Below are 14215 nucleotides of genomic sequence, written 5' to 3' on the forward strand. Positions count from 1 at the left end.
AGCCTCATGAACAAACTATTTAGGTGAAACATTCTCACTAATAATTTGCAGAAGGGTTGGTTCACACCACTGGCGTGAGTTCACAGTATCTTGCAGTAAGCTGTCACAGTTGCCCCTTGTAGCTAAGGAATGTTTTACCCAAGATAGCAACAACTCTGTCACACTTTGGATTTATTTAGCACTATATCTCTATGAGCTCATATATCTTAAAATTTCAGTAATTGTCATCAATAAATGAATTGCTACCTTTACATTCAAATCAGTACACCCATTTTAAACAACAAAAAACAGATAAACATCAGTGACAATGACTGCAAAGTCAAATTGATTACTCAACTGTTATGTTCCACTTCAACTGAGACACAGGCTACCACCATGTCCTCCTCATTTTTATCAAATGGAAAAGTCATTTTAATATCTCACTTTACAATTAAGAGCATCCTATGTCCTTATATGGAAGGCTTTTTGTGAACGAACAAATAACAGGGATAGGATGAAGGTTTAGTATGTAAATAGTACATGTATGTAGACATCCCAGTTGAAAACTACTGGAAAATACTAGTTTCATAGCCTTTAGTTCTGTTTGTAGATATTTAGCAAGTATTACTTGTACATATGAAACTTTACCAACTCTGATAATCTGATCTGACAATCATATAATTATGATGTAAAACAGTAAAAACATTTCTGATAAGACTTAGAAAGATTAAAGTTCACTAATCATATGTACATGACATTAGAAACCATTTTTGAAAGATATATTTAAGGTAATTATAAATAAATGAGACTTTCCCTAGGAAGTGAACCAATCTTCAAGGAAAAAGCCCCAGTATTATTATTCTTTTTTTTAAAAAAGGATGTTCAGTAGTTAAAGGCACTTGCTTTTGAAGCCTGAAGACCTAGGTTCAGTTCCCCAGTACCCATGTAAAAAGCCAAATGCACAAAGTGGCACATGTGTCTGCAATTCATCTGTGGTGGCACTAGAACTCGGTACACCCATACTCATTCATTCATATTTTCTTTCTGCTTGCAAATAAATAAATTATTTTAAAAAACACCAGAGTAAAGACCTCAAACAACAATTAGATAGATGAATTGATTTAAGTCTTACCTTGAAACCTAACTTGACCAAGTCATGTCGCTTTAAGGCAGCATGAGTACAGGTCATAGCAATTATTTTGGCTTCTTTCACCAGAAGGTACTTAGATCTGTCCAGTCCACTGCGAAGCAGCTCGGAGGCTCTGAATTCCTGTAGTAGTGTGGGTCAGTGAAAGACAACTTTAATGCAGGAAACAATTAAGTTGATGCATACAACCAAGGCAGTAATGAGACTTCATTAAGAGATCAATATGAGCATATAATAACTAAACATAACAAATGCCAACTCTATTATTATTTAGGTATCATCTGAATTTCAATAATAACTGATAACCTATTGGTATAGCTCTATCACAAAAATACCATTTACCTTAGGATTCTGGTGAATTGAGCAAGCTTGTAAAATAAGTTTTGTAGCTTAATTCAATCAAGAAAACTAACAAATCTCAGGATGTTTAAATACCAAGTACCCACACTACTGTACCTTAACAGAGTACAGCCAGGGGTAGGTGTACCTAAAATTCCACCCTTACACTTAATAATATGTAGTATTTACATTCCTATTGAGATTTCTGTTTTCCTTGCATGTTTGATTTTTAAGAACAGAAAGATGTTCTGAATGGCCAAACTCAACTCTAAATGTGCCCGCCAATGGTTCACATGTTATTAAACAGGAAGAGTTCCCTTTAAAGCAAGCAATTTTAAAGTGTATCTCATGTGCACCCTTGGGGATTCCAGTTATCTAGTGGTCAACCTATTTCACAATACTAAAATATTATCTGCTGTTTTTACTGTGCTTAAATTTTATGGTATAAAATTCTTGTAACTTGTGAATCAGTGCAATGGCCCTCAACAATACTGACAGTCATTGTACTGTTTGCCACTGCACAGTTATAATAAATAAATTAGCTAACAAATTTTTAAAAACCTGAAATTCAGGCTATAATTTGAAATTCTGGGGGTCAAATATTTACATATATGTAAGAATACTGAGGAAAATAATAGATGCCATTGTACCTGCATGGGTTAAGGTTCTTCAGGAAAGCAAACATTATTTCACATATCCCTGTTAAAAGGAATCTATGCAGGGAACTGATAACACAGGTGGAAGATGAGCTTAAAAGCCCACCAGAGAATTAAGTAATCTAGAGAAGGGCAACAGAAAGGAAACCAGTACACTCCCAGACTAGTAAGGATCAAGGGTACAAGTGGTATTATCAGAGTGCAGCGGCTAGGGTCTGGACACAAGATAGAAGTAAAGAGGGCCAGTCCAGCAGAAAGTAAAGGAGGAGATGAAACCAAGGCAGAAGGGACCAAAGGAGAAGTAGGTTTTTCTCTTCTCAACTCCTATCACATCTCTGCTAAATCCAAACAAATGTCAGCTGACAGAGAATGCAGGGACATTAAATCTGCAAGATCAGCATGAACCTCACCAAGAACCACCCTTGTAGAGGATGGAGAGAGACAGGTGCATGGGCCCAATAGGCAAAGAATTTCCAATATCAGGTTTCATCAAACCAGAACATTTCCCACTTCAGACCTTTTACACATTTTCCTCTCCTTTTTGTTGTTGTTTTTTAAAGCACTATTGATTCAGGTGAGGGGCCCTCTCTACTCTATATCCTCTCTAGTCCCCAATGAGAAAGTATATTTTTATCCTTTCACTTCTTTATGAGGTACTACTTTGTGAGTTTATATTGATACACCTACCCATGTAAGTATTAACATTTACCAAACACCTGCTACGTGGTGGCTACTAGGAAGCGGAGCTTATATAGAAGAGCCAAGGACAAAGGAGTTGGTCCTTGACCTTTTTACCTAGACTAACCTCACCCCACCACCAACTCTTCCAATAAGGAATCTGAGCCTGAAGGTGATCCCTTTAGGACTGCTGCCAAGCGAGGTTTGCTATAAGGTACAGGACACAGTAGAGGCTCATAGGGTCTAGAAATGTTCTTCTGTGTCTCCTTTGTGTAGTGAAGAACATTACTTCACTGTTGTATCAAGACCAATCCTCCTAGGTAACAGGATAACAAAGAAACCTCACTTTTTGCCTACTGATCAAGAGGCACAAGGAACTTAAAATGGCTCCATATGCTTCCTGAAGGAAATATTCCTTTCTTAAATATTATCTTTGGATCAGAAAAACCAGGATAATGGGGTTATATCTTATCTTAGTTTTTTCTTATTTCTTTTTTTTTAAAATTATTTATTTATTTATTTGAGAGCGACAGACACAGAGAGAAAGACAGGTAGAGGGAGAGAGAGAGAATGGGCATGCCAGGGCTTCCAGCCACTGCAAACAAACTCCAGACGCGTGTGCCCCCTTGTGCATCTGGCTAACGTGGGACCTGGGGAACCGAGCCTCAAACCGGGGTCCTTAGGCTTCACAGGCAAGCGCTTAACCGCTAAGCCATCTCTCCAGCCCTTTTTCTTATTTCTTAATTAAACTACAAATAATTTTTAAAAAATTTACTTAAAAGTAATAACCAGGGACTGGGAAATAGGTCAGTGGTTAAAGATGTTTGCCTACTGACCTGAGTTCAATCCTCCTCAGTGCCCAAGTAAAGTCAGATGTAAAAGCAGCCCATGTGCTTGTGGTCCCAACACAGCTATGGCAATGGAAGGTAGAACCAGCTTCTTTCTCACCTCTCACCTGTGTAGTCAGTTCCCTGCATAAATTTCCTTTGATATGAGTATGTGAAATCATTTCTGCTTTCCTGAAGAACCCTGACATGTGCAGGTACAAGAGAGATTATATCTCAAAGAAGGAGAGAGTATACATCTTGGGGTTGTCCTGACCACCACACACAACATGGCATATGCACACACATACATACACACACAAATAAGTAAATGTAATAAGAAAGAGAAAAGTAGTAATCTTGTAAACTTGTAACACGGGACATTTAAAATTTTACATTAAAAAAAATAAACTAAAAACCTTTAAAGAAAAATTAAAAGAACTTGAGAATTCTTACCTCAAGCTGAGTAAAGATTTTCTTAATATGCCTGAAACATCCTTCGGCAATTTCCATGTCTTCCTCATAAGATCTACCTTTAAAGATGGGCTGTGGTGCATTGGCAAAATACTCATGGAATGGGAAGCAACTGGAGACTTCTGCAACATCTGGCAATGTACTACCTTTACTTTTCACTCTGCTGATATATTCTTCCCAACGAGACATGACCTGGAGGAAAAATGATTTGAGTTTTACTTTGCATGCCCTGTTTCCAGGGATCAACGTACAATGAATTCCAATGAAAAGGTGACCTTCCAGGTAAGGTAAACAGTATCAATTTTGTTTCAGTGTGACTATTTCTCATCAAACTACGGACTGATTAATCTTTTTTCCAAAAAGGAGAGGAAAGGACTCTTAACTAAAATGTAGAAATTGAAGACACTCAAGGTCATCATGCAGCCACATTTCAGAAGTTTCAGATTCCTAAACCTACACAAGATAGTTTAAGATAGTTTACTATCAATGCCAAGAAAAGGAAGGAAAACAACCAAAGAAAAGGTAAGGAAAAGAAGAAAGAAAACAGCTAAGCAAAGTACTCTGGACAAATTAATTTTCATCAACTCAGTTTCTCTCATGTTTAGCAGCTTTTTAATTAATCTGGCACTTGTCAACCCTTTTCTCAATGTTGGTAGTATTTTAGATTCTCTCCTGAATACTTACAAGTTTCTGCTTGAGTAGGTTATGTGAAAGGTCACCTTGTGACTTCATGGTTCCATCCCTTTATGTATATGAACTCTAGCATATGTATTTATGCCTTTACCAGCCAATTCCTACTTCGCTTCACTTTTTCTAATTCTCCTAGGCCTTTTCTGTATAATTTCAGTGCTTTTCAAATTGTGCTCTTAGAATTTGAAGAGAAAAACAAAAATGTGTATTCCCAGTATTCACACATACTGAAAGAGAACCTCTAGGGACAAAGCCTGGGGAAATAAAGTGGTGAAAACTTTGCCTGGGTGATTCCTCTATGGTAAATTGTTGAGCCTCAAAGTTAATTCTTTCAAATTTATTATATGAGCCTCTACTATTTAAAGGTTGTTTTCTAAGCCGGGTGTGATGGTGCATGCCTTTAATCCCAGCACTTGGGAGGCAGAGGTAGGAGGATTGCCGTGAGTTGGAGGCCACCCTGAGACTACATAGTGAATTCCAAGTCAGCCTGGGCCAGAGTGAGATGCTACCTCGAAACAAACACACACACACACACACACACACACACACACACACACACAAGATTATCTTTTTTTTTGCATGTGCATGAATGTACGGTGTGCATTTGTGTATGCGTTCATGTGTATGTGTGCACATAGGTATGCGTATGTGCATGCCAGGGTCCCCTGCCATTGCAAACACTAGATACTTGTGCCACTTTCTGTGTCTAGCTTAGGAAGGTGGTTTGGGAATTGAATCCAGGTCGGGAGAGTTTGCAAGCAAGTGCCCTTAACTGCTAAGACATCTTCCCAGCCCTAATACCACATATTTTAATCTATACAACAACAAAATTAGGCTTTTAAAAATAATGTCAAGAACCTACCCCACTTTCCAAGTGGGGATGATGTGCTGGAGCCTGATGCACACTTTACCTGGTACAAGAAGAAATAGCCTGCAGTTTCACAGGTATACGAAGCATCTCCTGGAACCCCGAGACTCTTTTGCAGTCGTTTGACCTCTTCTAAAAGTTCTATTCTTCGAGCCAGGACATAATTAACTCTTCCATACCTAGAAATGTCAATTAGGTAAAAAGGTAAGAATATGTAACAAAAATTTTTGATGAAATCTGTCAAGAAGTTCAAGAAAATCATAATAGAAACAATAAAATGAGCTGGGCATGGTGGCACACACCTTTAATCCTTTAATCCCAGCACTTGGGAGGCAGAGGTAGAAGGATCACTGTGAGTTTGAGGCCACCCTGAGAATACATAGAGAATTCCAGGTCAGCCTGGGTTAGAGTGAGAACCTATACCTGCCCCCACAACAACAACAACAAAAAAAAAAAAAAAGGAAAGAAAGAACAATCAAAGCAAATATAAACAGCAGCAAAACAAACCACAAAAGAAAGCACAATTAGTATTTAAACCTACGTGGTAGTTCTTAGGCTGCCTGACACCACCACCAGAGACCCAGTGCTTACCTTGTACACATGTTGACGTCAAAATCAATTACTTCAGCTGTTTGTTTTGCAGCCTGCACCAAAAAGTCTACAAGTATGTTCTGGTGCTAGACCAAGAACAGACTAAGAACATGTTTTGCAGATTGAGTGTACTGGATAACATGGTTTTATACTACCATGAAAGTAGAATGGTTCCAAAGGCATCAGAAAGTAAGCTGAAAACGTGTTTGGTCATTTTATGTTATCTACATACCTTAGTAAGTAGTTAAGCACTCTGGTGGAGTAGGATTATAACCTTAGCTGAGTAAAAACACAGAAGTTTGGGGAGTATCTTATACAAAGATGTATAGAAAAGAAGCAGAATTAGCTTCCAAAGTCTACATACACTCCTTGTTCAAGAACTGAACGTCTGCAGTAACACCTCAGTGCCTAACAAGTGGTCCAGTCACTGCTATGACATATTTGTAGCCCTGGCACAGTCATATATCTGTTCTTCTATGGTCCACACATTCAATTCTGAAGCAGCAAAGGATGATTCAGAGTAAAAGTCTGGCTATGCAGCTTCAGCTGAACTAAAAACCCATTCTCTAGTCAACATCCCAAGAGCTGGAATTACAGGTCTATACCACAACACACAGCAAAACATGATGTCTGCTTTGCCGGTAACATTATGTAGGTAACTTTTATGCTTTCTTATCTATAGTTTATATTACCACAATGGACACTCTAGTAATGACAGAAACGTAGGAATGCTTATAGTCTTTAAAAAAATATCAAGCTTCTTATGACATAATGCTACAAGTTAAAAAGCAATATATAGTAGAACTCTGTTTTCTATTTGATTATTCTGTAAATCTAAAATTATACTTAAACCAAAAGAATCATAAATTTTTAAAGCAAACATGAAACTACAAATGGCTGGTTACAGAAAGAAGACTAAGAAAGGTTGTGTTGGGTGATATAATTATGGTCACTGTTTCTCAAATGCTTCACCAGGTTTTGAATATTTTTCTTTAGAGAAAGACATCCATACTACTTTTAATGTGTCACAGTAAACACTATTCTTCACAAATATGACAAAGAGGAAAATAAAAGAAGATTCCCAGATGAATAAGCATACTCAGAGCAGGCCAGGGTTCCTGTATCCAGACAGCAAAAGCAAGTTATGCCCATGTCCCCAGGACATGGTTAATCATGAAATCATTAACATTTTCTGTTCAAGATGGGGAGATGGCTTGGAGTAAAAGGCTTGCTATAAAAGCATGAGGACCCAAGTTTGTACCATCAGAACTCATGTGAAATGTTTAGTGTGGTGGCAAATGTCTGTATCCCAGTGCTAGGAAGGCAAAACCAGAATCCCTGGGGATCAATGGCTAGCCAATCTAGCCAAGTCAGTGAACTCTAGGTTCAGGGAGAGACCTGGTCTCAAAGAATAAGATGGAGAGTGACTGAGAAAGACATCCAAATGTCAACATCTGGCCTTCAAATACATGGACACACATGCACCAGCACACACACATACATGTATACAAACATGAACATATATGCACACAAATTATTTTCTATTACAATATTTAAAACTGTAAGTTCTACTATAATACAATTTTAACTATAATATTTTTTTTTTCTTCACGAATTTGCGTGTCATCCTTGCGCAGGGGCCATGCTAATCTTCTCTGTATCGTTCCAATTTTAGTATATGTGCTGCCGAAGCGAGCACTAACTATAATATTTTGATAGTTAAGGTGTTGCCAATTTGATCCGTTTAGTAATCCACAATCCCTTTTGGGTGGTTCTCTGAGGTTGCTTCCATGTTGGATTAACTGAAGGAGAAAGTCCTTCCTCCAGAGTGAGCCTTTTCCCCAAAGCAGGCAGCCCCTCTCAGATAGGAACTTTATATAAGAAAGCCCTGGGTAAAAAGAATCCCATCTTTCCTTCTATTTGGCTGCTGGAGCTGCTTGCTGCCTTCCAGCGTGAATTGAAGACCAGTGTCAACTGAAGAATCATGTGGATTTGGAAATCATCGGCTCCTCAGGAAGCCTCCAGGCCTTCAGTGCCGGGATGTTAAAGCTGAGGCATCTGACCACGTGGACTGAGCAGCTAGCAGGTTTCTTGATTCTCCCTGCAACTGCTATTTGGACTGTGGTAAGCTAATTGTGGTGGTTTGACTCAGGTGTCCCCCATAAACTTAGGTGTTCTGAATGCTAGGTTCCCACCTGGAGAGAGTGTATTGTTGGGGGCAGGCTTATGGGTGTTATAGCCAGTTTCCCCTTGCCAGTGTTTGGCACATTCTCCTGTTACTGTCCACCTTATGCTGGCCAGGGGGTGAAGTCCACCCTCTGCTCATGCCATCATTTCCCCTTGCCATTGTGGAGCTTCCCCTCAAGGCTATAAGCCAAAATAAACTTCTTTTTCCCAGAAGCTGCTCTGGTTGGGTGATTTCTACCAGCAATAAGACCTGACCGCAACACTAATCCAATAAACTCCCTTTTTAATATAATTCATTCTAGCAGTTCTGGTACTCTAGAGAACCCAAATACAAATACTAAGCATCTCTATGTTCACTGAATTCTAAATGAGTAAATTTTAACATTTAATCTACTTTCCTCAGCTAGCAATAAGCATGAGGAAATATCTATGGGAAGAATTCAGAAGTATCTCTGGCTAATCCAAAATGAAGACATTAGACCCTCAATAACTTATAGTGTGCTGTTGACTCTGTGCAACATGACTATTTAGGAGCTAAATATTTGTTATCTCTGTAACATAAGAACTCAGGATAGATATTACACAGTAACTTAACATTCTTTTAAAATCATGATTATCTCAGACCAAAAGTCATGTTCAATAGCCCAAAGCCATATTGAATATGTTCAGCTACCGATTATGATTACCTGAATGTATCTAAAGTTGTCAGGCTTTGGCCCCATTAAAAATTAGCTCAATCAGGGCTGGAGAGATTGTGCAGTGGTTAAGGTGCTTGTCTGCAATGCCTAATGACCCAGGTTTGATTTCCTACTACCCATGTAAAGCCAGATGCACCAAGTGGTACATGGATGTGGAGTTCATTTGCAGTGGATAGAGGCCTTGGAACACCCATTCTCTCTCTCTCAACTTGAAAATAAACAAACAAAACTTATGTCAATCAAGAGAAAGCAAATGGTAACCAACAATTTTAAAAAGATGAACAAGGTAATTCTCTTTCCAGAAGTCAGTATATATTTGAAGAAAACAGGTGTGAATACACAGAATGAAAGCTGAAAGTGACTGTGTCCACATTTTTAGGTCAGTATATAAACAAAGTAGGTCACATTTGAACATTTCCAATTAAGATCGATTGTTCATAGCTCTCTTCTCTTGGATTTTCTTTCCAAAAGGGTGGGGGAAGAGGGCTAAAACATTCCTTTGTATAGTGTTTCAAAACTAAACCTCCTTCACTTACCTGCTGAAATCCTTCTCTGTCTCCAGCTCTTCTTCTCCATGACCTAGACGCAGGAGATGGCGCTCGTCAATGTCTAATGCCATGATTTTCTCAAACAACTGGTTCAAGGCCTGCACAGTTAGACAAAAAGGAGGACAGGGAGGTCAAAAGACCCAGCTTAATTTTAAATTCTTTTTTAAACTTACTTGTACAGAGAAGAATGGGCACACCAGGGCCTCCAGGCACTGCAACCCAACTCTAGATGCTTGTGCATCCGGCTTACGTGAGTACTGGGTATTCAAACGGTAATCAAACCTGGGTCCTTAGGCTTTTCAGGCAAACACCTTAGCCGCTAAGCCATCTCTCCAGGCCATAATCTTTTTAAAACTATCTTATTTACTTGTAAGCACAGAGACACAGACAAAAAAAAGAAAGAAAGGACACACACACACACACACACACACACACACACACACACACACAGAGAATGGACATGCCAGGGGCTCTAGCCACTGCAAACAAACTCCAAATGCACATGCCACTTTGTGCATCTGGCTCACTTGGATACTGAGGAATTGAACATGGGTCATAAGGCTCTGCAGACAAGTGCCTTAACAGTTTAGGCCTTTCTCCAGCTCAGCTTAGATGTTTTTAAAGTAACAAAACTAATATTTAGAAGGATAGAGTACTGCCCAGTTTGATAAGAATGAAAACTGAAACCAAGGAAATAGGTCTAATATCAGGCTAATTATAATTTTTAAATTAATTAATATGAGAGGCAGATACACACCCACACACACAGAGAGAGAAAGAGAGAGACAGAGAGAGAGAGGGAGAGAGAGAGGGAGAATGAATGCACCAGGGCCTCATATAGGTACACAAACTTGGCCTAATGAGTAACCACTTATCCATTAAACCTGTATTCTTTATCATGAAAGAAAGTCACTGAGTCAGGTGTTCATTCCTCCAAGTAGTACAATTTCTAAAATAATAAGCCGTCCTGAGTTTCCTTTCTCCCAGCAGCATTTCTATGATCTGCAGAGAATGGAGAGTGACTTCACAACTGGAAAAGGACAAGAAAGCAGCATGCAGAATGTGTGTAGGTCAACCACATTCATGTACTAGAGAAAGGGAAACTGCACTGCCCACATTTTATGTTGAAAGCCTAATTCTCTACACAATGAGCATAGCACTCTTCATCTTGTAACTACTCTGAAATGAAAGCATTTAGAGCTCCTGTCTTACTTGGGCCCTCTCAAATCCCAGTATTCATTATTTAAACCCTGTACTTAGGAAAAAGCTTTGCAGAGTGGCAAGTTTCATACTTTGAAAGATACATTAAACAAAAGACATAACTTTTAAAACTAGCCTCCAGTCAAACATCTTGACTTATCACTATTCCAACTCTACTCATCAAGCCAACATTCAGTTTCATAAACATTCAGACTCTGTATATATTGATAGGTATTTTTGATATTAAAATCATAACAGTTAACACAGTGACAAGATTAACATGTATTTCTCAATACCTGAGCTTTCGATACTAATTAAAACCCAGTATCCATCAATCACATTATATGCAATTACTTGTTACCCAAAGAACCACAGATTTAGAGAACAAAAATTACCCATTACAGAGAACTGGGAAGATGCCTCAGTGGATACAGTACTTGCCATGCAGGCCTGAGTACTGAGTTCTGATCCCCAGAACCCACATGAAACCTTATGCTAAAGTACTAGTGTTGTCTAGTGTCAGTGAGAAGGGAAGCAAATAGGAGAATTTCCTAGGTCACAGGCCAGCTAGCTAGCCTGACGAACATAACTAGGAAGGACAGACCCTGTCTCAATCACAGCAGAAGACAAGACTGACATCTGAAGTTATTCTCTAACATTCACATGTGTGCTGTAACATGTGCATTACACACACACACACACACACACAACTACACATTATAATTTCAGAAAAAAACTAAGATTTCATTGTAAATTGGAAAGATAACAGAAAATTCCTTAGGTTGGTTATACATGGAAATGAAGTTCTGTCAAATAAATCAGTTAACATGTCAAAGAAAAAAAAAAATCAATGATGTGATGGACACTAAGGAAGATGATTTGAATTTCAAAGGACAACAAAGGCCCTTAGCAAGCAAGGGATTCTTTGGCTATTTTTATAACATGACCTTCTCTGTGACTGTGTGATACCAGCCAATGCTAAGTAGAGGACAGTAGGCCTATTACCCCATGAAATCTTAGTAAACAACACTGCTAGACAACATGTGGCTTTTTTTTTTTTTTTAAATTTTTTTTTAAATTTATTTATTTGAGAGCGACAGACACAGAGAGAAAGACAGATAGAGGGGGAGAGAGAGAATGGGCGCGCCAGGGCTTCCAGCCTCTGCAAACGAACTCCAGATGTGTGCGCCCCCTTGTGCATCTGGCTAACGTGGGACCTGGGGAACCGAGCCTCGAACCGGGGTCCTTAGGCTTCACAGGCAAGCGCTTAACCGCTAAGCCATCTCTCCAGCCCAACATGTGGCTTTTTTTCTTTGTTCACCTTAGGAATTTACTACTACATGGGCAATTACTACAGACTAATTTTTTAGATTTATGAAAGGAAGAGGTAAAGAGAGAGGAGAGAGAGAAATTGGACACACCAGGACTTCCAGCCACAATAAATGAACTCCAGAAGAATGTGCCTCTTTTTGCATCTGGCTTTACATAGGTACTGGGGAATCAAACCAGGGTCCTTAGGTTTTTCAGTTAAGTGCCTTAACCACTGAGCTTTCTCTCCAGTCCCTGAGTTTTATTAAACAGAAGAAAAACTTTCTATAGCTTTTTGTTTCATTAATCAAGGTGAAGTCCAAATGAACTCATTCTTCCCCAAACCAATAACCCACAAAAATTAAGCATATTGTAAAATAAGCCACCATTACTTATAAGCTTCAAAATATGATAAAAAAAAATGCTAGATGAATGAACTAGATAGGACTACTAAAAATTAATAAAATTGTAAATTAAACAAAGATGTAGCAGACTAATTCACTAGACTCTGCATTCTCTGGAGGGTTGGCTGACTGCAAGTTTCAGCATGCTTCAGGATGTTGAATGCTGCCTGTCACCGCTAATAAATGTTACTTGTCCTTCCCCATCCTGACAGCGTCAGCAGGACAAGCAGAACACACGTGACTCTTTAGTATAATAAGGATATCCATATGTAATGTCACGGGAATTTTAAACTTAATCCAGCATTGAAGCATTTTAAAGGAATACTGATTCTACAAAATAAAGAAAAATACTACTGATAAGGGCTAGTTAACATTATATATGTGTGTGTGTGTGCTCTGTGCACGTGTAGACAAACACCCACACAGAGATAGAGAGTCACTTACCTGATTGGAATGAGTAACAATTAGAGTCCTTTGCTCTGGAAAGTTGTGGTAGATATTGGATATAATTTGGACTGCAACATCTGTTTTTCCTGTTCCAGGCGGGCCCACAACCTTAAAAAAAAAAAAAAAAAAAAAAAGGTAAGCATTAAGTTATCACATGGTTATACTGAAAGATAAAATAGTAAATAGAAAAGTTTAGTGGATGGACTCAATTAGGTAACATATGATACAGGAAGAGGCTGTAAACTTGAAGATTAATAATAAAACTCATTAAACCTAGAAGTTCATGTATCGATGGACCCAGAAGCTTAAAACTCATGTCATTGAATTATTAGGGGGGAAAAAAAACAGACATGTACAGTATACAAAGCAACATTTAACTAGTGGCTGAACTCTAAAATGATAGACTCCAGGAATATGCTGTTTAGAAAAAGTCACTTCAAATAAAATCAGTAGAATAACATGATGAAAAAGAAATCTTATGTAAACACTAACAAAAAGAAAAGTGCAGTGGTTGTATTTGTAACACACATAGTGGACCTCAGAATCTCAGAGCAAAGTGAGCTGCCAATGAGGACATTACATATATATGAAAGGGGTCAATTCAAAGAAAGAACACATAGTATCCCTGAAGGTACATTCACCTGTTTACAAAGCTTCCAAATACATTAGGTAACAATTAACAGAAATGGGGGAGGGGAGCTGGAAAAATGGCTTAGTGGGTTAAGGCTCTTGCCTGCAATGTCAAAGGAACAAGGTTCGAATCTCTAGGACCCACATAAGCCAGATGCACAAGCTGGCACATGCATCTGGAGTTGGTTTGCAATGGCTGGAGGCCCTGGTGCACCCATTCTTTCGTTCTCCCTACCTCTATATGCCTCTCTCAAATACGTAAATAAGTATTTTAAAACACTAACAGAACATAAGTTTTTAAGTATGACTGAAGACTTCAATATTCTTTCCTTAGTAACCAAAAGAAGTTACTGTTTCAGTAGACAGGAATTAGCAAGGATATAGAATTAATAACTCAAACCAAAGGGCTCTAATGGGCACAGATAGTCCACAGCATCTCCAAAATAGCACATAGTACTCTTTCCAAGTGCACACTGAAGTTCACCAAGGCAGATTAAATTCTAGGCCAACACTGAAATCATACAAAGTATGTTCTCAGACTAACTTA

General features: G+C 38.6%; 1 protein-coding gene and 1 non-coding gene across 2 annotated transcripts in view; both read right to left on the bottom strand.

Annotated features, from left to right (window-relative positions):
- Aqr (aquarius intron-binding spliceosomal factor) overlaps positions 1–14215 on the bottom strand; it is a 105448-nt gene that overhangs the window by 36074 nt on the left and 55159 nt on the right. Inside the window, exons 23-27 of the mRNA XM_004668183.2 lie at positions 13036–13146; positions 9668–9777; positions 5699–5834; positions 4080–4289; positions 1112–1249 (exon numbers count right to left, since the gene is read on the bottom strand). Coding sequence (XP_004668240.1) covers positions 1112–1249; positions 4080–4289; positions 5699–5834; positions 9668–9777; positions 13036–13146 — 705 coding nt within the window. The remainder of the gene's footprint in view (positions 1–1111; positions 1250–4079; positions 4290–5698; positions 5835–9667; positions 9778–13035; positions 13147–14215) is intronic.
- Positions 7839–7945, bottom strand: LOC123463051. Its single transcript, XR_006638663.1, has one exon. It is a non-coding gene; the product is annotated as a U6 spliceosomal RNA (small nuclear RNA).

Source organism: Jaculus jaculus, chromosome 8, assembly GCF_020740685.1.
Source record: "Jaculus jaculus isolate mJacJac1 chromosome 8, mJacJac1.mat.Y.cur, whole genome shotgun sequence".
NCBI classification, from domain to species: Eukaryota; Metazoa; Chordata; class Mammalia; order Rodentia; family Dipodidae; genus Jaculus; species Jaculus jaculus.